The following is a 27,517-nucleotide window of genomic DNA, read 5'->3' on the forward strand; positions in this document are numbered from 1 at the left end:
ATCATATTTTATTGCCAAAATGAATGCTTGCTTTGGCTGTAGGTCAGTTTTAAAAGTAATCTGTGCTGCAGTTCAGCATGCATATTTAATGACAAACCACCTGGGTCGATGGGCCATTTCCCTTGCATGCTAGGGTGGATAATTACATTTTTCTGTATTTTTACGACAGCTGCTGGTTTTGGACAAATCTTTTTCACCTCAAAACAGAAACCAAGAAACAAGGCGCAAAACCTTAATTCATCTCTGTGTAACCAACGTGTCCAGAGAAAGACAACCAAAATGGTAAAAGGTCTGGAATCCATGCCCTACGAAGAGAGATTTAGGGAGCTGGGGATGTTTAGTCTGGAGAAGTGTAGGTTAAGGTGGGACATGATAGCCACATTTTAATATTTGAAGGGAGGCCATGTTGAAGAGGGAGCAAGCTTGTTTTCTGCTGCCTCAGAGACTAGGACACGGAGCAATGGATTCAAGGTGCAGGAAAAGAGATTCCACCTAAACATTAGGAAGAGCTTCCTGACCATCAGGGCTGTTCGACAGTAGAATTCACTGCCTTGGAGAGTGGTGGAGTCTCCTTCTCTGGAGGTTTTTAAACAGAGGCTGGATGAACATATGTCGGGAGTGCTTTGATGGCACCAATACATGGAAATTTGATTTCCAGCATGGTGTAACGGTTAAGAGCAGGTGGCCTCTAGTTTGGAAAACTGGGGCTGTTTCCGCACGGGCGGAATACAGTGTCCCAGGGACGCTAAAAACAGCGTCCGTGGGGAGGGGTTCGCATGGCCGCCGCTGCATTGCAACCCCTGAGAGGCACAAAGCTGCTGTTTCCGAACATCACAGGTTTTTTGAAAACAGCAGCTTTCAAACGCGGCTGTGCGAATGGCAGCGGCTGGAAGGCGCCATTCCCCCCCTTTCCCGAATGCCTACCTTGTCTCCTGACTTCCGGCTTGTCGCGGAAGCCAGGGGGGCGTGTCCCCTGTGACTCCAGAGCCGTCGCTCCAGGCTGTGGGGGCGTGTCCCCTGGCTTCTGCAACGAACTGGAAGCCAGGAGACAAGGTAGGCTTTTGGCGACGGCGCACCCTTCGCACAGGCTGCGCCGCCGCCTGCCGCCCTCCTGGGACCGTCCATGAGAACGGTTCCGGGGGGGGGGGGGGCGTCGGCATTGTTTATGCTGATGCACCCCCGCACTGTTGCGGAAAGGGCCTGGGTTTGATTCCCTGCTCCTCCACATGAAGCCTGCTGGGTAACCTTGGGCTAGTCACAATTCTTCTGAATTCTCTCATTAGATCTCTGCAACAGGTAGATAATTGCAGCTCTGGGAGAGCTCACTGTCCTAACTGGAAATTGGCAACCCTATTCCCAGGAGTGAACTTTTTTATGATTTGGAGCTGGCTGGACGACTCATTTGCCCTGCCGTGCATTTTTCTGATTCAATTTGTACATGCGCCTTGCTGACTTTTAAGAGACAACTTTCTCAAAGTCCATTTTTTACTGCCTACATTTTATTGGATGTATCAGCTGGTTTAAACTGCTCTGACGCTCCTTCAGATTTGCTGCAGTTTCAAAAATGTGGTTTTTTTGCTTAAGTATTTTAATGATTTTCTTTCAACTAGAATCCCGTAATGAGGGGATTCTTATGAATTCAAGAGCCAAAGCTGGTTGGGAGACTCCAGGAGATAAACACTTCTTCAAACAAAGCACAAACTGCCCCCTTTTGGCCAGGGGCCCTTCCTCTTGATTCTAAACTGAACTACCTCCTGAATAACCAGGATCCTGTGATTTTGGAAATGGTGGCCAAGTTTTCTGAATTAATCCCCCCTCCCAGTTTATATTATCTCTATGAATGCTGGATATGTACCGTGTTTCCCCGAATATAAGACAGTGTCTTATATTAATTTTTGCTCCCAAAGATGTGCTATGTCTTATTTTCAGGGGATGTCTTATTTTTCTGTGTTCTGTTCATCGGGCATGCTTCCAAACAAAAACTTTGCTATGTCTTACTTTCGGGGGATGCCTTATATTTTGCACTTCAGCAAAACCTCTACTATGTCTTATTTTTGAGGGATGTCTTATATTCGGGGAAACGGGGTATATATATATATATATATATATATTCAGCTACTTCGTTTTGTTTGTCTCCACTCTGTTGATTTTCTCTTTTGATGCCTAATAAAGGTTTCTGGTCTAACAAAGCACAAATAGGGAGACGGCTGCCATAGCGCCCCCCCCCCCCCAAGAAATCAATCTTATTATGTGGCCATGAGAACATTGGCAATGCTGCGCTGAAACAGAACCTCAGTACTCAAGAACGTCTATGAAGAATCACCCTGTTGGATCAGAACAAATACAGGCGGACCCTGGCTAAAACGTTAGAGGGTCATGACAAGCTCCTCCTGTGAGTACCCAAAAAGACTATGCCAGGGATCATGGGATCTCCCCATACGAAAGCTACTTGCTGAAGGGTTAACAGTAAGGAGGGGAATGAGTGGAAGACGTTGGCTGGATCCAACCTCAAGTCAATGCTTGCTGGATCATATTTGATGCAAGCCTCAAAAAGGCAGATTTAACAGCCAAGTCTTGTGACTGGGGCTTGATACTCTGTTATGGTTTTCTCCTTCCTCTGATCCTGCATCTGTCAAACATTTCTGCTTCTCCTTCTCTGTGCAGCTTTCGAATAGTATATGGACAGGCAGTGTTGAGATAGAAGTGTGCAGATTCTGCAGCTGTGATCTTTGTTCCAAGTTTGGGAAACTTGCTCTGCCGAAACATCTCTGCACCTTGAAACCCAGCAGAACCGCAGAGGCGTTCTTCAGGTCCAGCACTTTTCCAGCAAATGTTCAAAACCCCCAAATTACTGCCCCCCCCCCATCAGGAAAGACAACGCTGCAAGCATCATTTTGAACCACTGGCACACAGCTCAGAAAAGTTCTATTAAGTGTCCTTGTGAAGACTGGCAAGTACAGCAGAGTATAAATATTAACGGCAGGCAAGACGTTAGCTGGAAATGATAAATGAAGAAACTACAGCCTGTAGGTAAGGAAGCAATGCAATTTTTAGCACAACAATTCAACTTTTTATCACTACAAGCCAAAACCTAAAAATACACAATGCTGATTGTTGAGTGTAACCTAGTGGTGCCTCCAAAAATCTTACTGGAATGGCTCATCTGTGGTACAATTTCTCTTTTGCTCACAGAAGACTCATTGGATCATATCCATTCTTTATGAAAAGTACCCAGCAGACCATCTTCAGTTCTGACATTTAAAAAAATATCAAGAGCAAGACAACACTTTAATAATTTTATTAAGAAAAAACAGAACCCACAGGGCTCATATAAAATACAACCATTTCCCATTTTATTTGCTTTGTTTTAAAACTGTTTTACAGCAGTTGAGAACACACAACCCCCCTGCATACTTCAATTACTGTGCGACGAATACAGTAAGGGATAAATTCTGCCCTAGAAAACTAGGTAAGGGGTGTGAGGGGAGAGGTTGGTTTTTCCAATTTCGAACATGTGCAAGTTCTGGAATTTTGGGACCCTTTTTCAGTACAACGCAACCCGTGAGGCTGCAGTATAAAATGGAAGACTGGCACACAGGGGAGGGAGATATTCTCTTTTTGCCTTCCCGTTCTTTTACCTCCCCTTCCCCTAAAAAAATAGCTATAAATAGTCCTGTCCTTCAAAAGGTATGCCATGCTTCTGAAGAAATATTTCTAGGTTTGGGGTTTTTTTTGCAAACAACTTAAGGCCACTGTTCATCTGCAAGAAAGTCAGCGGCGATCCAAGATTTTACAAAAACAGCATCTCGATCCTTTGCATCGCGACACATGCCCATGTAGTGCGTGACAGCGGGGAGACCAACAGCCAGCTTTTATTGGTATAACAGTCTATTGTGGTAAGCACTTAACAGTCGTTCTTGTTTTAGCACTTTGAGACATGCAGGTAACTGCAGTTATTGCTATTCAAGTACAGTAGTGAAGAAAGTACAGCAGAGTTACTCTTTCCCCTTCAGGAGAAAATCCTGTACTCATTATTTTTTAAATAGAAGATCTATTATTTACTTCTCCCCCCCCCCCCAAAAAAAGGGTGAAATAACCCATCCCACCAAGGATCTGGTTTTAAGACAATGCTATTTTCCAGAAAGTTGCTTACAAACATACATGCAACTCATAGTTTTGCAGTTTTTGGTTAAAGCCTTTTGAGTGCAGAAAACATGTTTAAGAGCACTTCCCCTATGGGGACATACAGGACAACTCAAGACTTTGCTATCTTGCTGCGTCCAGCAGTATCTGCCGATGCCTGATATTTTGTCATCAAAACATGCAGGAAGTGGTTTATCATTTCAGCAGATGGAAATACCCAGGCATGGTACAATTTCAGATACCCTAATGGGTCCAGATAGCTATCGTTTCTGATCCCTACCAATGAATAAGTTTCTGTTCGTTATTATTGAGGGCAGGGAGGGACAACAGAAGCCAACATGCCGTGCTAGGGGACCTGAACTGGGAAGGACGAACAAAAATTGCACTTCACCATGGTCGTAATCTGCTCCAGGTCGCTGCATGCACATGGGCACACAACTGTATTCTAGCAGGGTAAGAATGCTCTGTCCCTTATCCGCCACAACGGTGGGTAAGTAATTGGTAACACACATAGGACAAAAGGAGCCGTTTCCTATCTGTGAAACATCCACCATTTGCTGTGGCTGGGGAAATAAGCCTGCTCCTAGGTAAGGGAGACGGGCGGCTTCAATCTCAAAGATAGGTTTGCCCCGTTTTTAGCCATAAATCTCAAAACTCTGCACAAACTGCACAGTTTTGAACCTTTTTCTCCACCACGTTCCACCCTGGCCAACTGATTCCTAAGTCCTGAGAAGACGTTATGGACATGTTAACACAAAAACAAAATATACAAAATAAAAATACCCCAGTTTTTTTTAACTTTTTGGCTGCAGTCGGCACTACACAGGCACAAGAATTTAAAGACACAGAGCTGGAAGGGTCCAAACCCCTGCCCAATGCAGGAAATTCACCCTCCCCCTAGAGACCCCTGCTCCCATGCCCAGAGGAAGGCACTGCTTAATAGCAGACGGAAGCTCCGTGAGCCAAGGAGTTACTTTCCCACCAGCAACTGATAGCCACACAAATGAATCCATCACTCTCCATAAACATGCTGGTCCATCAGAGGATGTGCACAGTTTCTTTCTTCTGTGCCCCAGTAAATTATGTCTCATTGTGAGCAGAATGGCCCAAGCATCAGGAAACAAATCTACTGCAGAGAAAAGACAGCAGGGGAGAGCTTGTGCGGTCTCACACTCTGGGCTTCTGCCTACATATTAGGGCTTCACTGTTCAAGTGCCACCAATCTTTTAATTACCCATTAACCAACTCAAATCTGTGCCAAAAACTAAGTGGAAAAAATATTTCATCTTTTATTTAAATTTAAGCGCCATCTTAAGAGAAGCAGTCTTTGTATCTCCAAAGAAGATACTGGAGCAAAGAAGAAGATTGGATTTATATCCCCCCTTTCTCTCCTGTAAGGAGACTCAAAGGGACTGACAATCTCCTTACCTTTCCCCCCTCACAACAAACACCCTGTGAGGTAGGTGGGGCTGAGAGAGCTCAGAAGAACTATGACTAGCCCAAGGTCACCCAGCTGGAATGTGTTGGAGTGCACAGGCTAATCTGAATTCCCCAGATAAACCTCCACAGCTCAAGCAGCAGAGCGGGGAATCAAACGCGATTCCTCCAGATTAGAGTACACCTGCTCTTAACCACTACACCACCGCTGCTCCTGTGCAGCAGTGCAAAGAGAGTGCAAAATGTCTGCATGGATTGTATCAACAATCTCTGAGAACAATTTTTGTCAGATACTTCTACGCAGATTCAAGGTCATACAATTACAGTGCAAGTCAATGCAGAATCGAAGATTTGGGTCTTAAACCTGGAGTAAATGTGGAACTATCGTTATCAGCTGCTGTCTGATCGACTGAGATTTCTTGAACTTGTGAATGTACTTGAAAAGCAGTTGTGTTTCCCGTGATGTGTAAAGCAGCTCTGACCGGCCATGACTGTGGCATCAGTTGCAAAATCTTATGTGCTAAGGGGGGCGGGGGGCGGGAACTATATTGCACCCAAAGAAAACAAGATAAGAGCTTGGATTTATACCCCGCTTTTCTCAACTGTAAGGGGTCTCAAAGTGGCTTACAAACTCCTTTCCCATCCTCCCCCCACAACAGACACCTTGTGAGGCAGGTGGGACTGAGAGAGTTCTGAGAGACCCAAGGTCGCCTAGCAGGCCTCAAGCGTAGAAGTGGGGAAATGAATCCAGTTTGCCAAATCAAAATCTGTTGCTCATGTAGGGAGCGGGGAATCAAACTCGGTTCTCCAGATTAAAGTCCACAGCTCTTAATCACGACACCATACTGGCTAACAAAGAAACAAAAAGAGATAGCAAAGGACAGCGCCCTGATAAATCAGATTGCTCCACTGAGCACACGAGTCTTTTTGCTTTTACAGAGAACTCTTACTGAAAAATTATTTTTTAAAGTTTGTTCCCTCCAATGACTGCCACGCCCAAGATCTTCACATGCAGTCCTGCAGCCAAGCTGGGCGTATTTACAATTCTTCCTTTTACCTTTTTGATAGATTAAAACGAGGAACCAAACAAGGGCTAAAGCAAGCCTGCAGAATTATACTCTGTGGTTTCCATTTCTAAAGAGAGGTAGGCTTTTAAATTTTATTTTAAGGCTTTTAAACACAAATCCATTGTTGGCAACGAGGGATCTGAACAGACGTTCTTCCCAGTGCCGAGTGATCTGACCATGTTCAACCTGCAGATACCGAACTAAGTGCCTTGATGGCAGCGGTGCAAAACAGTGGGAGGCGCAAGGTGGAATGTTTGGCAGCCCTGATGGATCGTGCCCCGTAGCTGAAGCTGCAGGAGGCCAAGAGCCAGCAGAGCAGTAGGAAAAACCTCATCCGATTCCCTTTCTGAAAAAAAGTGCAGAGAAGCTACAAAAACCGAGCGTGGTCCCAGCTGCGAACTTCTGGCTCTTTGTACGTTGAGCAGCTTGTCCCTTCATCATGCAGATGGAGTATCTGTGGTGCACGGAAACGCAGCAGTCTCACCGCTGACTTACGGAGACCCTGCAAGGTTTTCAAGGCATAAGACATCCGGAGGGGGTTTGCCATCGCCATCTTCCGTACGAGCTCAGGCAGTTTGGAGGCGACTGCGACTGGCCCAAGGTCACCTCGCGTGGAAGAGTGGGATTTGAATTGAACCTGATCCTCCAGGCTAGAGTCCGCCATTCTTAACCACTACGCCACACTGTCTCTCTATGGAATGTCTACCACCCCTCAGAATCAAGATGCATTTACATCGTACCACTTGATGGATGTCAGAGAGTCCAGATTTCTCTCTCTGTGTTTTTAAACGAAACCAAAAGCTTATTTTTGACCATGGATTAAGTCAGAAATTCAGAGACCTCTTCTTAGCATCTTTGGTGTGCTGCTTACACCAACTTAGAGACCTTCTTTCTTCTCAGACATGTTCCGACTTGCCACAGGTAGTGAGCGACAGAGTCCACTTCACCCGGTGATCTGACCACAGTGGCTTTTTCTGTCATGTAGTCCATAACATTCTCCATCATCTCTTCTCTCAGAGAAGAGAGACCAACACCCTGACTTTAGGGTCCGTCGCCCTTGAAGCCTGTTTCCAAGAAGGAAAATGTTTTTTTCTTTAGAATTTTAAAAAGCTGTCTTACAAGCAGAGGCAGTAGGGAAAAAAAAGATATTCCCCAAGTTCTCATCAAACCATGAATGAAACAGGCTGTCGGTCTTGTACGGGATGCGGGTCAACCTGCATAGAACAGGGGGAAAAACACACACTCAGTACCAGAGATTCTGACATACATTTTCTTTCTTTCCCTCCCATACGAGTGGTACAAGAGGCAATCGAGCATCTGAATTTACCTCAGAATACAGAGGTGGCGGTTGAAACCGGAATTCCTGTATGTAGGCAAACATTGGACAACACAGCGGTTCCTCACAGTCGATTTGCTGAGGGTATGCTGGGACGTGTCTTGAGAGCTCTTCCTCCGATACAACATCAGCATAATTGGGGGGTGCTACAAAGGGGGGAGAAAAAGTACCCACCAAGTTACTTTCTCTCAGGTCCCAAGTTACAACTACAGTAATGTCCTAAGGAGCCAGTGTGATGTAGTGGTTAAGAGCAGATGGATTCTAATCTGGAGAACCGGGTCTGATTCCCCACTCCTTGTCAAACTCTCAGTTCCCAGAACAACTCACTTGAATAGTCCAAGGATTTTATTCATGACAGCAGAGTAACCGCAAAATACAGTACTGGCCAGAAGGCGCCAAAACTATTGATAATATAATGCAGCAATCCCCACCCCCCATGTGAACCAAAGCAGTAGACAGAGTCCAGCCTGAGAGTGTAGCTTCACCACAGAATTCCAAGGACGCAAGGGTGATAACCACCTGCAAAAACAAAAGGCCAAACTTTCTTCCCCACATCTTCCCTCCCCCCTGACAATGACATCCTGAAACTCTTCCACCTGAGTGGCAGAGGCTTATCTGGTGAACCAGATGGGTTTCCGCACTCCTACATTCCGGTTGGGTGACCTTAGGCTAGTCAGAGTTCTCTCTGAACTCTCTAAGCCCCACGTGTCTCACAAGGTGTCTGTTGTGGGGAGAGGAAGGGAAAGGAGCTTGTAAGCCATTTTGAGTATCCTTACAGGAAAGAAAGGGGGTATAAATCCAAACTCTTCTTAACATAAGTAATGGTACATATAAGCAGTATTAGCTTCTACAGAGCCTATTCTACAGAGCCTATACTTTGTTATATTAGTATGTTTTTGGTGACATGTACTTTATTATCACATGTACTTCCAGGTCATTCCATTACTGACCTCGAAGTGGCAGTCCTCAAACAAAGAAACTTCAAAGGGAAATTATAATGTGAGGCTGAGCTTCATTTAATTCACAAGTTCAGAACAATAGACCCCTCAGGGCTGAATAGGGACACAGGATTTTTATCTCAGCACAGATGCTAATTTTCTGCTCCCAAGCATTTCCCCTCTGATCTAATCAAGGTGATTACAATATACATTGTACCTTTGCATCCTTTACAAGTATTCTTGACAGAACCTCTCCCACCTTCTGACTAGGAAAGAAGGACCGAGATCTACATTTTTACTCAAGGTGGCTTACAAACTCCTTTCCCTTCCTCTCCCCACAACAGACACCTTGTGAGGCAGGTGGGGCTGAGAGAGCTCCGAAGAACTGTGACTAGCCCAAGGTCACCCAGCAAGATTGCAGGCCTGCGGAAACACATTCAGTTCACCAGATAAGCCTCTGCCACTCAGGTGGAGGAGTGGGGAATCAAACCCGGTTTTCCAGATTACAATCTACAGCTCTTAACCACTACACCACGCTGACAAGAAAAAAAGGTTATAAATTGGTGCAGTGAGAATGTTAGATTACATGTAGAGTTCTTTTAAATGGCCTGGTGCCGTGATTAAGCATTCTGAATTGATGCAGACAATACATCAAATTTTGTCCTACTACTACAGGTTAACGTAGCCACCCCACGAAATTATTTTCACGAGGAATTAAAAAGAAAAAAACTCGGGTGATCAGAATCTCTCTCTTTTAAAATTCGAAACACACATGCAAATCCCAAGTACGAACCTTCTGGGTTTTCGGGCAAGGTGAGTGCCAGCCAACTCATGTCCATACCAAACTGGCTGGCAAGGCTGCAGTTTCTGCTGGAGAACGCCGTGCAGGGAATTGTGCCAATCACCAGCGGCAGCTCGAGCATCAGCTTCTTAGCACCAGGAATATGAATGTAGACCTGCGGCAGGAGAGATGGCACAGAACATGTCACAATAGGAAGCAGCATGAAAATGAAGCCACGTAATGTTTCTTGCTGCCATCGTAGCTCCATAGCTTCACTAGTTCTGGACAGATGCATGAGCATTTGGACATACAAAAAGAAGAGTTTGGATTTATACCTGTCCTTTCTCTCCTATAAGGACACCCAAGGTGGCTTACAAGCTCCTTTCCCTTCCTCTCCCCACAACAGACACCTTGTGAGGTAGGTGGGGCTGACAGAGTTCTGAGAGAACTGTGACTAGCCCAAGGTGACTCAGCAGGAATGTAGGAGTGTGGAAACACATCTGGTTCACCAGATAAGCCTCTGCCACTCAGGTGGAGGAGTGGGAAATCAAACCTGGTTCCCCAGATTAGAATCCACCTGCTCTTAACCACTACACCACGCTGGCTTACAGTTTACAGCTTACAGGTATGGGAGGTTGGCATGGAGGAGAATGAGGAGGAGAAACAAAGTGAGCTGGAGGAAAGGTCTTTAGAAATGGCAAGATTGGGTTTGCCCCTGAATAACGAGCAAAACAGTCACAAAGTCCAGTCTGCTGCTCAGTGATCTTTACATAGTGTGGGAAATCAAATACAAAATAGTTCAAACCAATGTCAAATCCTTGTGTTTTATGCCCGGGGGCGGGGGGGGGGGGGGCAGTGTAGTGCTACTTTGCGAATAGTCCCAGGAAGTACAAAAATGTTAGAAGTGCATCCCAATTTAAGAAGTTTGGGAACTGTTGTAGAATGGTTATTTATCCTCCCCACACTTGTCCCTGAAGCCTCCTAAACCATTTCGGAAGGTTCTGCTTATGTCACTCTTCTAATTCCTTAGTGTGGTGGTTAAGGTGTCGGACTAGGATTTGGTTCGAATCCCGATTTATGCCATGGATTCTTGCTGGGCGACCTCGGCCCAGTCACCCACTCTCAGCCTTGACCCTGGCTAATATTCGGATGGGAGACCTCCAAGGAATACCAGGGTTGTGACATGGAGGCAGGCAAAGGCAAACCACCTCTGAACGTCTCTTCACTCGAAACCCCCACCAGGAGTTGGTGTAAGGCAGCAGTGACTTGACAGCCAAAAATAAAAATAATCATAGAAATAAAAGTTACCCTTCAGTTTCTGCATTTCACTCTCTCAAACTGGCCTCAATACCAGCTGCACTGTGCTGGATTCTTTTTCTCCATTTAGACTCTAGCCAAAACATCTCAGTATGACCATTCTTATTCACAGCTAAAAGTGACCTTTTCATGTTTGTGGTTTTGCAGAACTGGGGACAGCAACACAGGATAAAAGCAAGAAAGACCAATGTAGCTGCCCTGCCTCATTCTCTGAATGTTTCCAGGAACAGACAATGCCACAAAAAGGGTGTGATGAAAAAAACAAGCAGGCCAGTGGGGGCACGTTTATTTGGCTGCACCATCAGAGAGATGACACTGCATTTTTTTTTCTGAGTTCGGGTCCTGGCGAAAAGCCACACTCACAGCTAAGGAATATTCAACTCTGATAATACAGCAGTCCAGGACAGAAGGCGTGACAGGTGGAATCTTCAACGTCTTCCCATTCCAGGAATCGGTGCTCCCAGAGGCGACGTGGTTTCCTCGAACGTTGGCAACCATCTGACGGAAGGTCTTCGTTTTGCCGCTCGCCAGATAAGTCTGGGTTTGGAAAATGGCAGCTTTTGGAACTATTAAGCGGGAGGAGCAGTTCTCAATTTCGGCGTAAATTGGTATTGCTTCCCCTAGGAGGGGGGAAAAGTCACAGAAAGTATACATTATTAACTCAGACCCACTATATTGTATCTTGTTACTATCAGAGAATTTTGTCCAATGCACAATTTAAGATATTTATTGCTTCGCTTGGCTAATTGGACCATATATCCCTTAAGACACCCCAGACAGCTTACTGGATTTCTTAATATGTTTTAGCACACAGGCAACATGTATGACATAGCTGCAAACTGGTATTGTGGGAGCCGATGTGGAACGACTAAGAAAAAAACTGTGACCCAGGCAGTCACCATTTCAAGCCTCATCTTGGTTACTTAAAGGCTTGCAGCCCACAACCCCAATCCACAATATGGGAGACAACAATTCTAACCTACCTTGCAGAACTATCGTCTAAGGATTACAATGAAGTAAAGCATTTGGACATTGAGAGAGCTACATAATTATATAACTACTATCATTATAATGTTCAAGAAGTTCCCAACCCTCTTTTAATTCCAAAGGGCAGTGGTAGAATGTATAGAATCACAGAATCAGAGTTGGAAGAGACCCTAAGGGCCATCAAGTCCAACCCCCTGCAATGCAGGAACACACAATCAACACAATTTGGTCTCCATCTCAAGAGCTAAAGATTTTGGGCAGCAAGTGTTCCCTGGGTTTTTCCATCTAGATCTCAGGAGTGCTGCTAAGAATACAATACTGAATCAGATGGTCTGACTTGGAGAAAGCTGGCGTCATACGTTCACATTTTACAGTAGTCTTGAACAGTCAACTCTCCCTCTTTTCTTCTGAAATAGGAAGGGGGAGATCAGCTGAGGGAGAATTTGCAAGGAAGAACTGGTGGAAGTGTTCGAGGTCCCTCCCCTGCAATAATTCCGATGCATTTTCCACTGCCTCAGCAAACACACTGTCTTTCCTGATGTAAGATCTAGTTCTATGATGAAACTATTGAGCTGAAAAGGACACACTACCATTACAGTAGCCCTTCCTCTCGATTTTGGCACTCAGAGACACCGGACCAGACGTGAAGAACCAGCATCCGACCATCTTCTCTTGGCTACGTATTACAGGGGTCTGCAAAAGGAACACACATGCAATGACAGAACAGCTCCTCCAACAAAGAAACTTCAAGAGAAGATTACAATGTGAGATTTCTGCACTTGAGTTCACTCACAAGTTCAGAACAATGGACCCTCCAGGATTGAATAGGGATGCTGAATTCTTATTTCACTACAGATGCTAATATTTTGCCGCTGACCATTTGCCCTCTGCCCTAATCAAGCTGATTACAATATGCATTGTACCTCTGCATCCTGAACTTTAGAACACCTTTCTTACCTTCTGATTGGGCAATAAAGACTCAAAAGTTCTCCATTCCTACATGTATCTGGTGAAGGGAGCTGGACTCTCAAAAGTTTAAACCTTATTGGTCTCTAAGGTGCCACTGGGCTCAAATCTAAGTCTTCTACTGAAGAAGAAGAGTTTGGAATTTATACCCTGCTTTTTGCTCCTGTAAAGAGACTCAAAGGGGCATACAAACTCCTTCCCTGCCTCTCCTGACAGCAGACACCAGGCAGATGGGGCTGAGAGAGTTCTGAGTGAACTGTGACTAGCCCAAGGTCACCCCAGCAGGCTTCATGTGTAGGAGCAGGAAAACAAATCCAGTTCACCAGATAAGAGTCTGCTGCTCACGTGGAAGAGTACAGAATCAAACCTGATTCTCCAGATTCTACAGGTTCTCTGCAGACCAACTGGCTCTCTGCAGACCAACATTTCTACTCTAACCTACACAATGTTAATGTCAACAAGCCCTGCTAGATAGACTGCTAAAAGTCCAGCATCTCTCCCCAACACTAGACCACCAGATACTCCTGAGAGGTCCATAAGCATGTTCCTGTTTCCCCTCCCCCACCACTGGTATTCACAGGTAGTTTACCTCTGAACATGGCGGTTCCATTTAGTCATTAATTTGTACTTCTAACCTAAGAACCTCAAGACTTATATGTTAACTATTTTTATTTTTAACCAAATATTTTTGACAAAACCAAAATACCAGAATTATTTTTCTTTCTTAGGATAAGCTATTCATAATAAGCTTACTCGATAAGTGTTGTTATCTTTTAGATATTATAACTATGTTGTAAGAGATCAAAGGGAAGTCAACACAGTATGCGTTAAGGGGATTGAGGGCTCTTTTCTTTTTTCTTTACTTTTCTAATCTCTATAATACAACTTTTGTATCTAATAGGTAATTAGGATATAGAGAGGGGATATTAGTTCTTCTGTTTGATAATAGATACAATCTATGTACCTCTATCTGTTACTATTTCTTTTTAAATTGTCACTTATCTCATTATATTTCCTCACAATGTATTATTGACATTTAAATAAACTATTTTTTTAAAATGGGCATCCTCTTAATAAATGTGACCCATTAATTCCCTTTTCACGTCATAATTGCATCCTACCCAATAAATTACGTAAGTTGATTACATGTTATATGGAGAAGCACTTTAATTGGTCTGTTCTGAAACTACTGCCCATCATTCTTCTGCTGTCTATTGTTTCAGGAGAAGAAGTAATCCTGTCTCTCCACTTCCACAAGCCATGCGTAATTTTATATGTCTGTCTTGTTCTTCCTTAGTAAACAGAAAGCCCCAGATACTTGATAACGGCGGATGGGTAGCTGTGTTTGTCTCCAGTAGCAAAATATAGCAAAAGTCCAGTGGCATACTTTAAAGATGAACAACATCCTCAGAGGAAGACCTTTGAGACGTTGCCTATCTGACTGGCCTTTTTCTGAACTCTGCCCCCCCCCCCCGCCCCCCAGTTCTTTTTGAGACCAAGTGATCAGAGCCCCAGAAAATATTCCAGCTGCAACCTCAAAACAGAGCCACACAAAAGCATTATTGCTGCTGGTAGGTTTATTTTCTATCTGCTGCCTCTAATCTCTAGCTTAACACTGGATTTCCCCTCAGGATTGCTGCACAGAAGCAGTCTTTTAGTTGAATTTCCAACACAACCTCTTTCCCAGAGAGTCACGGCTAGTTCAGATGCCCAGCCCTGTACAGATTATTGCCCAGGGTGAGTCACTTCCTTATTTTTTCCTACTGCAGTGAGGTGACATAACAAGCCAACTACTGAAACTTAACACGGCAGTTATTACAATGCTACAATCCATATATCCAGAGAACCAGGTTTGATTCCCCACTCTTCTACATAGGTAGCTGTCACTAATCTGGAGAACTGGGTTTGATTCCCTGTTCCTTCATATGAGGCCTACTGGGTGACCTTGGGCTAGTCACTCAGCCTCACCAACCTCATACGGTGTCTATTGTGGGGAGAGAAAGGGAAGGGGATTGTAAGGAGCAGCAGTGGCGTAGTGGTTAAGAGCAGGTGTACTCTGATCTGCAGGAACCAGGTTTGATTCCCTGCTCTGCCGTCTGAGAAGTGAAGGCTTCTCTGAGGAATTCAGATTAGCCTGTACACTCCCACACACGCTATCTGAGTGACCTTGGGCTAGTCACAGTTCTTCTGAGCTCTCTCAGCCCCACCTACCTCACAGGGTGTTTGTTGTGAGGGGAGAAGGGAAAGGAGTTTGTAAGCCCCTTTGAGTCTCCTATAGGAGAGAAAGGGGGGATATAAATCCAACTCTTCTTCTTAAGTCACTTTGGGACACCTTAGTAGCGAAAAACGGGATATATAAACCAATTCTTTTTCATGTTCAAAACGAAAATGTTTCAAAATCGTGGAAGCTGAAAAGCCACAAAATCCTGGGCACAGTTTGCAGGTATAGTCCAAGCAGGATATTCTTTTAGAAAGCACCATGAGTTAGGCTTCTTCCCATATGATTTGGAAAAATGGTAATACAGTCAAATGTTAGTTCATCCTTGAAAACAAAACAGCCCTTTCAACCAAGTAAAGCAGTTATTTGGCAAGCAAGTAAGGCACGTCTGAGCAACCACCTTATCCACATCAATATCTTTAGGGCTTAATTAATAACACTGTGGAGAACAAGGTCAACTAATATTTAAAATACTATTGGCAATGTGACAGTTACCAGGGCTAAGGCATGCAATAAGAGGCAACGTTTCACATTTCATTTTCGCTACTTAAAATTCTGTCATCAGGTGATCCAAGAAGGTATCCCATAAAAAGACACAGGATTGTTTCTTGCAGCAAGCCAGAGAAAGGACCTTAATGAATTGCTTTCTGGGTGCTTTCTCCTGTGCCAGATCAGGAGGCACTAAGTCAAGTATGAAACTGAAAATAAAGAGGACTGTGCAATGCAAGTTACTCTTCGACAATGATTAAACCAAGCTTTGGGAAACGTAACAGACTCAAAAAGCCCCAACTGCTAATTTAAGCCCTTCTCCCCATTTTAAGACTTGACCAGCGTAGTGTAGTGGTTAAGAGAAGGTACACTCTAATCTGGAGAACCGGGTTTGATTCCCCGCTCTGCCACTTGAGCTGTGGAATCTGGGGAACTTGATTAGTTTATGCACTCCTACACATGCCAGCTGGGTGACCTTGGCCTAGTCACAGATCTTTGGAGCTCTCTCAGCCCCACTTACCTCAACAAGGTGTCTGTTGTGGGGAAAGGAAGGGAAAGGAGTTTGTAAGCCCCTTTCAGTCTCCTTACAGGAGAGGAAGGGGGGATATAAATCCAACGCTTCTATTGAACCTCTTCCTCTGTATACATTTGTCTAGCCAATTTGAGATCTTCTGCAGAAAGAACTGCAGGCTTTCCCTAACATTTTCTGAAAGACGCTACTCCTCTTGGTGGTTCACCATTTTCCACATTGTGAATATATGAGTTAAATGCAGAGTCATTCTACTGGATGTAACAGTCATAACAGAATCACACTAAGCCTGCGTTCCAATGATCATGAAGAGAACAGGATCGGATCCAAACAACCACAGAACTAATTCCACATGCTCAAGGAAACGCCGAGCTTGTGCTTCTTCAACAGTCCGCTTGCAAGCCACATTTCAAACAAGGATTTTAGAATTAATTGGCAGAATGAGATTCAGGGTGGTGATCTGCTGCCCAAAATCAAATTCACTGAACGCTCGCAAGTCTTTAGTTACATCTGTGGAATCTTTTTGGATTCCAGTCTAGACAACTAACCCCCCCCCCCCCCCCCCAGAACCTGGTTTGAAGATGTGGTCCTCTTATGCATTGAAAAGGCACTACCTTCTGCTTGAGAAATTACTTTGGATTTATGTGGTGTCATTGTGGATTTGCTAATTTGGATTCAGTCGTACACTGAAGCATGATGACAAAGAAAAATGTATGTCTGAGCATTCACAACTACTACCTGACATTAATGAAGCCTTTTCACTCATCACATATTACCTGGTCCTGGTCATTAAAAATTATTCCAAGTGTCAACATTAAGAGTCTTTAATTTGCAAAACATTGTCTAGCGTAAATAAAGAGAATAGAATCTAACGCACATCTGTTCACTGCTGACTGAGCATGAGTTGGCTGCTATGTCACACTAGAAGCCTCCTGCTATATTTGCAAATGCTCCACTGGTGTGTTGTGTGGTTTCCGGGCTGAATGACCGTGTTCTAGTAGCATTTTCTCCTGACGTTTCGCCTGCATCTGTGGCTGGAAACCACACAACACCGCAGTGATTCCGGCCGTGAAAGCTTTCGATAATACAAATCCTCCACTGTTTGTCATTTTGGTGTCAATCAAGTTCTGCTAGATTACGATACAGTTTGGGGACTACCTGCCTTCAGAGCGGGGCTTTTGGATTCAGAAGAAGTTTGCCTTATTCTCTTTACATCTCCTTTGTAAGGCAGTGATACAAGAGATGTGTAGGTGAACCCTAAACGCCTGATGGCTGTTGCGAAAAATCAAACCCGGTTCTCCAGATTAGAGCCCACAGCTCTTAACCACTGTACCACCAAGGGGGGATAAGGATTGTTGTACCCTATAAATGTGGTTAATCTGGTCAAAGTAGTTCTTATCAGTTTCCATGACTGCTATAGGAAGGCTCCTTCTTGAACTTGCTAGCAGGAGCAGCTGTCCTGGCCAGGGATGCATTATCAATAGTACTAAACTGTAGTCAGAATGTTTAATTCAGCAACCTAAGGCTATTTATAGAGAACACTTAGGGGGGAGCTTGCAGGCACTGAGAAGTCAAGAAAGCAACCGACCAGACTATCAGTCAGGGATCTGGATCAGCAGAAATGCAGCTGGAACTGCCCTTACCAGTAAAGCTGGAGAATTGACATCAATATGGTTGATAACTTGGAATTCTCTCTTTACGGTCTGATCAGGGGCCACAGGCCTTTCCAGGGTCGCTGTAACACAGTACTCAATCCTGCCGTACTTTCCTGTGAAAGAGGTTGCCAGGGGTCTGAAGGCGAGGCAAAGGAAATCCAAGGTTACAAGCGCGGCACATTTCTCAAGATACAAGACGCAGAACACACAGCTGTTTACCCGCCATCTTGCTGCCCTGAGGGAAGTAACAACTAGTCAGGCACATTTGTGAGGTGGTTAGGTCACAACCGACAGGACTTTTGAGGCACTGTGCGCATTCCATGCCTGTGAATGGTTTACACAGAGCACGGTTTGCTTCCTGAGTGGCTCAATGTCATTAAAATAGCTGCCCTTGTGATCAGGGGGAAATGCATTAATTAGAGACGGTTGCTGCCTTCTTTCTTCACATCTGTCTTGTCCTGTTACACAGAAGAGGAGTTTGGATTTTTACTCTGCTTTTCTGAACTGTAAGGAGTCTCAAAGCGGCTTACAAACTCCTTTCCCTTCCTCTCCCCAAAACAGGCACCATGTACGGTAGGTGAGGCTGAGGGAGTCCTGAGAGAAAGAGGACTAGCCCAAGCAGGCTTCATGCACAAGAGCAAATCCAGTCCACCAGGTTAGAGTCTGCTGCTCAAGTGGAAGAGTGAGGAGTCAAACCCGGTTCACCAGGTCAGAGCGTGCCGCTCTTAACCATTGTACCAAATTTGAAATTTGCACTAAATTTCAAATAAAAAAATAAATTGGATTACAAAAGGCGCTGTCCTCAACAGCTTCCCATCAGCGGATACTTCTGGGAGATACCTCCAAATTCCCAAGCAACAGAGACTATGCCGTTGCGGATGTGGATCTCCTGAAACCATATCTCATATCCTCCTGGAATGTCATCTTCATAGTAACCTGCGCATGATTTTATGGCACCCTTTGTTGCTTCCAAGGCTTCATTACTCTAAATGCCAAACCACTCGCTTTTGTTAAGTGACTGTAGTCCATCGATTACCTTGGCAGTGGCTACGGTCTTGGAAAACATTTGAAATACCAATATTTAAATGCTCTGAATTGTAAGTGTATTTGCAGTTTTGTATGTCATTAAAGGTTGAATTGAACTGAATTACAAAAGGCGCTGTGTTCTTTCAACCAAGCTCTCCATGTGCAAACATCTCCCGCCCTTAAAAAACCACACTGCTCCCATCTTTCTCTTCTACCTGTAAGTACAATTCACAGCTGGTGGGGGACAGAAGACTGCAACGGTCAGAAGACACTGTATTCACAAGGTTTCCCATCGTGGTGCTGCCATGTTCCATCCTGTATCTCTGCCCAACTCCCCCCTCCCCCCGCCCAGGTGAACCACAGGAAACCTGCTTCTCACAGTCAGTAACAGCCGGGATGGAGGATCCCTGTTGCTTAAATCCTCTCTGCTGGCAAATAAAGCAGTTTTTGAAATTCTGAATACGAAGCAAAACAATTACAACTTGATAGGAGTCAGAATTTAGATTTTGGGAAATGAAATGTAATCCATTCTGGTCATAACTGTTCGTACAGCAAAAAGAAAAGGGGGTGGAATTGCAGACAGTCATTCTAGTGGTGCAGTTTATCTGTATTGTTTTTAAAGAGCATTTCCCATCACATTCTTTTAAACTTTTTTTTAAATAAAGGGAATTTTGTTGCGTTATAATGGAATTGTTTAGGAGAACGCTTCCATAGAAGGAAAAGAACTTTAGTTTGTAGCATTTATCATCTTGTTTTATTGATTCTTAATGTTTGCAATCTGATTGCCTTGTTTATTGCACAATTTATGCTGCTTTTATCGCATCAGTTCTAGAGTTTGTAATCTAACTTGTATCGCAGCGAGAAAGTGAATGATAAAGTATATAAGAACACACCCAAACTGCATGGACTTCACTTACTGCTGGGGGAGTTGAAAGCTGAAGGGGAATTCATGTTTTCCAGCTTCCAGCAGGATTAAGTCCTCCTCACCTGCAGGAGAAAGAAAGGGTATTTTAGGAGAACAGCCTACCTTGAGATTCCTAGAAAGGAAAACTTTTACAACACCTCGCTGCTTATGAAGGGCAAGCACCTTTTGAGCTACTGATACAAAGGAACTGGACTGCCAAAGCCATACCACAGTGGGCCAAATGCTGCATGATGCTCAGCACCATGGCTACAGCTTACTGCACAAACAATATCAGCTCAAAGGGCTTCTTAGAATATTGCAGACAGCAACTTCCCCAGCCAACACAATATCACAACAGGAAGGGCATTGGTAATCCTATTGGTTTGCTTGGAGTAGATACCACTACCACTGACCCTGTGGATCATGCGTACGCAAGCATCTATATGCTTACCTACTCGCTTAATGTATGGAACATCAGCATGATGCACTCTGATACAGAGTCTTAAGCATAAGAAAAGGTAAAGGTATAAACGTCAGATTGTTACTGACCCATGAGTGATGTCATATCACAACCTTTGCTAGGCAGACTACATTTATGAGGTGGTTTGCTATCGCCTTCTCTGGTTGTCTACGCTTTGCCCCCAGCAAGCCGGGTGTTTGTTTGACTGACCTCAGAAGGATGGGTGGCTGAGTCAACCTTCAGTCAGATACCTGGCATCAAATTCCATCGAGATCAAACGCAGGTCGTGAGCAGAGTGTGGACTGCAGCGCTGTGGCTTAGCGCTCTGTGCAGGCTGCTTAGAAGTCCCCAGCATCTCCACAACCCGCCTCCACCCAAAAGCTGCTGCTGAATTGCTAACAACCAATTAAATTGAGCTATTCCCATCACTTGCGTGCCCAACAGCAACTAAACATTTCTCCCCAGTCCTTAGGAATCTATCATCTGTGCTACACCTTGTCAACGCTGGACAAGGAAACTGTGAGCTGGAAGCAATTATTTCCGCCCTTTAACAAAAGTGAACACTGCATTATGCTTTATGCTTAAATGCCACATGAGCAAAGGGGAGTTGGGCTTTGGAAGAAGTGCTGTCTCTGGGTAGTGGCCATTTCAAGGAAATGGTGATGGTGTTCCAAAGATGCCCAGTTCTCCACCACAACTAGGCCCCAGAATTGAACTTGCAAAGTTAGGGTACAAATCTTACTGCTAATTAGGGCCAAAAAATTAGAAATGAGATTTGTACCCTCACCTTGCAAGTTCAATTACTTCTGAGGTCTAGTCAGAGTGGAGAACAGGGGAAGGTATTTGGCACTTGTTTGAACTTATGGAAGATACAAGCCTTTCCTGTCTTATAGTCCATCTGCTTGCAGACATATGAGAGGTAATATGGACAACTGGAAGTGGGAACTCAGGTTAATGCCCTAAATTCTACCCAGGTCCATTTTTCTTCAGTATGTTACTGGAATAAGGCCTGGTTTTCTCAGGGTGCCACAAATGGGCAAGATTATTGGCAGTGAAGGAAATAGTCTTATTGTGTGTTTTTGCATGCTTTTGTGCCTTAGGTGGCAATTTTGCTGCCTCCGTGTTTTTGGCCACCAGGACAGCCTTTCTTAGCGCACCCATGGTCTTCCAAGCAGCCCTGGCTTCCAGGGGGCAGTTCTCCTCATTCTCGGAGACAAGGGTGGAGTTGGAGCCTCACCGCATCTTAAGAGGCTCCGGTTGGGGGGGGGGCACCCCTGCCACATGGAAGGCTCCAAGGAGAGGAAGAAGTAAAGATCAGAGAAGAAGGGCCAGCAATCCTGGAAAGGGTAAGGCTGGAGGAATTAGAGTAAGGAGGGAAGGGAAGAAAGCAAAAAAGAAATAAACACGCAAAAGAGGCAGAGAGAACAGGCAGGGTGGAGCAGGTAATCCAAAACATGCTACTCTCCTTGGAGGCAGGAATCAAACTGGAGAGAAGGGGGTGGCACCGCCCCACAAGAAGGGGAAAAAAGTTCATTTCCTGCCTCCCCAATGGGACAATGGGAACAACCCATAAGATGTCCTCTAGCTCAGGGGAGAAGACACATTACATTCTATGCTTGTATTCCTAAAATATGTCAAGTAAACCTTGTGAATAACTCCTTAACATAAGGTCTTATCCATAATTTCCTTCATTGGGACATAAGAAAAACTAAAGCACCATACAGATTTAGAGTGCTATCGAAATGGCAAGCAGAGGTAAGTAGAAGTTGGCGACGTAGGGGAAGATGAGAAACTGAGCTGGAAGCGAAGCCAAAGAAAAGATTTTGAGACGCCAGTCAGAGTTGTTTCCAGGGGTTATTCACTCTGGTTTTATAGCTGGCACTCCACACATTAGCGTCCAACACAATAAAGCCTGCAGGACACTCAGACAAATTAACACTGCTAGGTATATTTGATGTCACACTCTCTCTTCTGGACGGAGTTCTGCTGCTTTGAGTGAAACTGCCAGGAAGCATTTTTAATTAAAGTGTATTATGTACCTATCCAGGGTTGCTATGCAGAGGCAGGCAATGGCAAAATACCCTGTTGTCTCTGCACTAGATGGCCCAGGCTAGCCTGATCTCATCAGACCTCAGAAGCTAAAGCAGGGTTGTCCCCAGTTAGGACTTGGATGGGAGACCACCAGGGAAGACCAAGGTCACTATGCAGAGGCAGGCAATGGCAGACCACCTTTGAATGTCTCTGGCCTTGAAAACCCGAAGGGGTTGCTGTAAGTTTGCTGCAACCTGGTGGCACTTGAGACATACACATGTGCCTGTGTGGTGTTTTCTCTTCTCGGTTATATTGCGCCAGCATCTAAAGCAGATACGGAAAATAATGTGCGGCTCATTGATTAAAATATACCCCTCTGTACAACAATCTACCAGAAACTTGATGGAACATACTTTTTCTCATGCCTGATACTGAAAGAAGCAAAATTAAATCACCTGGCAAGAAATAGGACCAGCCTAAATATCTCATATTGGTGCGCTGCAGGTCGAACAGACCTATTCTGATTGTAGCTATCCCAAGCTCAATGGGACAGGCCACTTTTGACACCTGCGTGAATAAGAATGCGTTCGCAACCACCTTCTCAAAGCAGGGATGAGGCTCAGTTGCAGGACATTTGCTTTTCGGGCAGAATGTCCCAATTTCAGCATCTCCAGTTAAAAATGTATCAGACAGCTGGTGATAGGAAAGACGAGAGACCCTACAAGATCTGCTGCCAATCATCATGTACAACATTGTGTTTGACAGACCAACTGTACAACCGAGTAGAAGGCTTCCTCTCATGTTCAATCATAACCAGTCTGCTCTAGTTTTGTCCAGTCTAGCCCACTCATCCAGTAGAGATTACATCTCTTTTGCTCCCACATCCAAGAAATGGCTAATCTACCTCACACTGAGTAGGGCCACGTACAATCTCTGAAAACAGACTTGACTATTTTTAACTAAGAAAAAGCCTCCAGACCTTAGTTTTTACCCCTTTTCTTCTACAAGTATACCAGGGCAAACAACAGTATCTTATGCCTCCCAGAAGTAGTCTAACACCAAGCTACTATTACTCATGGATAACTTTCACAGAACTACAGCAGTGTTCAGCTCCAGTTCTGCAGAACTGTTAGTGAGAACACAGCCTAAAAGCAGAAATGATCCATCTTTGGATAGTTCCTTCCCTTTGCTCTAGGGGCTTATCACATGCCGAGTGGTCACATCTCACTGAAGGACTGCCACATATACATGTTCTGTCATGGTGAGGGAGCAATCTTGTTTTCTGATGCTCCAGGACCAGAAGTCATGGGTTCAAGGTGAAGGAAAAGAGATCAGGAAAAACTTCCTGACAGTAAGGGCTGTTTGACAGTGGGATATGCTACCTTGAGGGTGGTGGAGTCTCCTTCTTTGGAGGTTTTTAAAGAGAGGCTGGATTAACATACGTTGGGAGTGCTTTGATTGTGTGTTCCTGCATTGCAGGTGGGTTGGACTTGATGGCCCTTGGGGTCTCTTCCAACTCTATGATTCATAGCTGCCTCACATGCTATTTGAGAGCTGGGATTGCCAGTTCCTTCTCTGTCTGGCCAATGTATGTGAACAGATGTGTGACAGGCTGAGATTTCAGTATCTGAACTTTCCCCAATGGCTTCATCAATATTCTGAAAAATGCTTTAGCTGTTAGGTTGCAGCTGATACAAGGGCAGGACGCTGTATGCCAAGCACAAAGGAGATGATCGCTCCTGCCCTGCTCAGAGATGAAGTCATGGGGAAATTTCAGAAGCACAGCACATTCCAAAGTTGTACCAAAACAAGAGATTAATGAAGCAGTTTTGAGGCAAGTTTCAGTGTGTATGATACGGCCTCCTAAATTGGCACCATAGATATAGACACCAAATGGGGGGGGGGGGAGTTTCTTCTCAATTTCTACCTGGTTTAAGGAAGAAGTCCTACCTTAGAAATTCACAAAAAACCCCAAACACACTTCTAGCAACCAAGCTCAGAACTGAGGACAATTTTAATGCCTGACCAACAGCCACGCCAACCATGAAACTATACAAAACTGGCCCCAGGCACTGTTTAAGACACCCACTGGTCCCATATTATCCCAGACCCTTTCTCAAAAGAAGAAGAAGAAGAAGAGGAAGAAGAAGAAGAAGAAGAGGAAGAAGAAGAAGAGGAAGAAGAAGAGGAGGAGGAGAAGGAGGAGGAGGAGGAGTTTGGATTTATATCCCCCTTTCTCTCCTTGTGGGAGACTCAAAGGGGCTTACAATCTCCTTGCCCTTCCCCCCTCACAACAAACACCCTGTGAGGTAGGTGGGGCTGAGAGAGCTCCGAGAAGCTGTGACTAGCTCAAGGTCACCCAGCCGGCGTGTGTGGGAGTGTACAGGCTAATCTGAATTCCCCAGATAAGCCTCCACAGCTCAGGCGGCAGAGCAGGGAATCAAACCCGGTTCCTCCAGATTAGACACACGAGCTCTTAACCTCCTACGCCACTGCTGCTCCTGTTTTCCTGTTGCTGGACCCACCCCCAACAAAAACCCCTATTAAAAAGTAATTAACCCAAATGAAGTTGCCCCTACACCAAGCCAGGCCCAATAAAACCTGCTGTGACAGGGTCTGAGACCGAGGCATCAATGACTGATCCCAAGATCGGCTGTGGTCTAGGGAGGGGGTTTGCCAGCGAGCCACAGCACCTGCTTGCAAACTCCACAAAGCAGTTCCAATACATGAAGTCCTCTCTATGAGAACATTCCACCAGTCTACCTAGTGAGCATTGCCAGCTCTGACTGGCAGCAGCTCTCGAGTCTCAGGCGGTGGACACTGCTCAAGACCTTTTCAATAAAGATACCAAAGGTCTGAGCTCGAGGCCTTCTAATGGCAAGCTGGGCTCTCTTTCTCTTCGCATAAATGCTACTCCATGAAGCCATTTAAACACATAAAACTGACTCACACCAGACATCACCAATGCACTCAGCTCTTCAGACTTACAGCTGGAGAAAAATCTTTCCCAACATCTGCCTCCAAGATCTTTCAACAAGATGTGCTGAGGACTGAATCTTCTGCATGCGAGGGAAGTGCCATGGCCCTGTGCCATGGCCCTTCCAAAAGACTGTACATGTTAAGTTACCTGATACCGTTATGGTCAATTTGCCTACTCTGACTGGCAGCAGCGTGGTATGATGGTTAAGAACAGTAGTCTCTCATCTGGAGAACTGGGTGTGATGCCCCACTCCTCTACTTGAGCAGCAGACTCTAATCTGGTGAACTGAATTTGTTTCCCCGCTCCTCCACATGCAGCCTGCTGGATGACCTTGGGCTGGTCACAGTTCTCTCAGAACTTTCTCAGCCCTGCCAACTCACAAGATGTCTGTTGTGGGGAGAGGAAAGGAAGGAGTTTGTAAGCTGCTTTGAGACTCTTCACAGTTGAGAAAGGTGGGGCATAAATTCAAAACGCTTCTTCTTCCAGAGTCTTAGGTAGGCCTCTTTCAAACTGTCAAACTGAATGAGAACCTGAGGCTGAAAGATTTCATGTCATCTACTTCCTGATCCTTCTACCGTAGAAGAGGCCAGGACAGAGGTGTCCAACTCTGGGGCTTCAGCTGTTCATGCACTACAATTACCATCAGCTCCAGAGTTGGACACCCCTGGGCATGTACAGCAAACACCCACAGACCAACTGACCCTTCCCATCCACACTACATTAGAAAAGCCATTTGAACACATGTAACCAACCACATAGCTCTGAGCTGGACAACCTTGTCTTGTCACATTTCAAAAACTATGCAACAAAAGATTTGACCCTGACAAGTATTTGGATGAGAGACCTCCAAGAACTACCAGGGGCAGGACACAACGGCAGGCAACGGCAAACCAATTCCTCACATCTCTTGCCTTGAAAACCCACAGAAACACATCAAGTTGCCATTGATGGAGTCAGAACACTGGTCCATCAAGATCACTACTGCCAGCTCTGACTCTCAGCAGCGCTTCAGGCTGAAGTCTTTCAGATCACCTGATTTACTACCTGGTCCTTTTAACGGAGCCACAGAACCTCCCCAAAAGCCATACCAACACATGAAGGTGACTTATACTGAGTCAGACTATCAAGGCTGGTATTGCCTACTCTGACCGGCAGCCGCTCACCAGAGTTTCAGGCTGAGGTCTTACACACTATCTATTTATTACCTGGTCCTGTTAAGCGAGCCACAGTCCTTCCCCAAAATCAAATCAACACCTTGTGAGTCAGACCATCAGTCCTATCAAGGCCAGCATTGCCTACTCTGACTGGCAGCTGCTCAACAGGGTCTCAGGCCCAGATCTTACACATCACCTATTTACTCCCTGATCCTTTTAATTGATCCACAGCCCCTCCCCAAAAGCCAAATCAACACTTGAAGGCTGAGTCAGACCATCAGGCTGATCAAGGCCAGCATTGCCTACTCTGACCAGCAGCTGCTTGCTACTGTTTCAGGCCCAGGTCTTGAACATCACCTATTTACTACCTGGTCCTTTTAATTGAGCCACAGCCCCTCCCCACAGCCAAATGAACACCTGAAGGCTGAGTCAGACCATCAGTCCCATCAAGACCAGCATTACCTACTCTGACTGGCAGCCTGCTCACCAGGGTCTCAGGCTGAGGTCTTACACACCACATATTTATCACCTGGTCCTTGTAACTGAGCCACAGACCCTCCCCAAAAGCAAAATCAACACCTGAAAGGTGAGTCAGACCATCCGTCCTATCAAGGCCAGAACTGCCTACTCAGGCCGGCAGCTGCTCACTGGTTCAGGCACATCACTGCTGCGGATTCAACGGGGGGGGGGGGCAAGGCAGCCCACCGCCCCAGAGACCCCGCCCCCTCCCGCAAGCCCCGCCCCCTCCTCACCGTTTCGCCCCAGCAGGTCCTGCCGGACGTCCAGGTAGGGCACCTCGGCCTCCAACCCCGCGGCGGCGGCGGCGGCGCCGGACACGCAGGCGGCCTCGCTCCAAGCGGCCCTGGCGCGGCCGGCGGCTTCGAGGCGGAGGGCGCGGACGGCCAGCGGCGCCGCCACCTCCAGCCACACCCGCCCGGACACCGCCTCGCCTCCGCCGTACGCGCCGCCCGCCGCCTCGCACAGCGCCACGGACAGCCTCGGCAGCGGCGACCCGGCAGACCCCGCCGCCGCCTCCACCGCCGCCATCGCGGCCATCGCGCCTCAGGGCGGACCGTCCGGACGGCGCTCGGTCGGAGCC

The 27,517-nt window shown here is 45.6% G+C and overlaps 1 protein-coding gene across 1 annotated transcript; it reads right to left on the bottom strand.

Moving 5' to 3' along the window:
* Positions 1 to 5,673: 5,673 nt before the first annotated feature.
* Positions 5,674 to 27,517, bottom strand: ARRDC4 (arrestin domain containing 4). Its single transcript, XM_048482195.1, has 8 exons — positions 27,171 to 27,517; positions 19,807 to 19,876; positions 17,852 to 17,999; positions 12,597 to 12,699; positions 11,383 to 11,639; positions 9,715 to 9,877; positions 7,975 to 8,129; positions 5,674 to 7,861 (listed from the first exon to the last, which is right to left on the bottom strand). The coding sequence occupies exons 1-8, from the start codon at positions 27,472 to 27,474 to the stop codon at positions 7,811 to 7,813; spliced, it is 1,251 nt and encodes a 416-aa protein (XP_048338152.1). The 5' UTR covers positions 27,475 to 27,517; the 3' UTR covers positions 5,674 to 7,810.

The sequence above is a fragment of the Sphaerodactylus townsendi genome, linkage group LG17 (genome assembly GCF_021028975.2).
Source record: "Sphaerodactylus townsendi isolate TG3544 linkage group LG17, MPM_Stown_v2.3, whole genome shotgun sequence".
Taxonomy (NCBI): Eukaryota; Metazoa; Chordata; class Lepidosauria; order Squamata; family Sphaerodactylidae; genus Sphaerodactylus; species Sphaerodactylus townsendi.

What these genes read in the sequence shown, in the direction of transcription:
- ARRDC4 (XM_048482195.1), bottom strand. Translation starts at nt 27,474, where the DNA reads ATGGCCGCGATGGCGGCGGTGGAGGCGGCGGCGGGGTCTGCCGGGTCG. An exon ending in AGCTTTCAACTCCCCCAGCA is followed by an intron (nt 18,000 to 19,806) that starts GTAAGTGAAGTC and finishes CCTCGCCTTCAG; the next exon opens with ACCCCTGGCAACCTCTTTCA. An exon ending in CTTGCCCGAAAACCCAGAAG is followed by an intron (nt 8,130 to 9,714) that starts GTTCGTACTTGG and finishes CCCCCTTTGTAG; the next exon opens with CACCCCCCAATTATGCTGAT.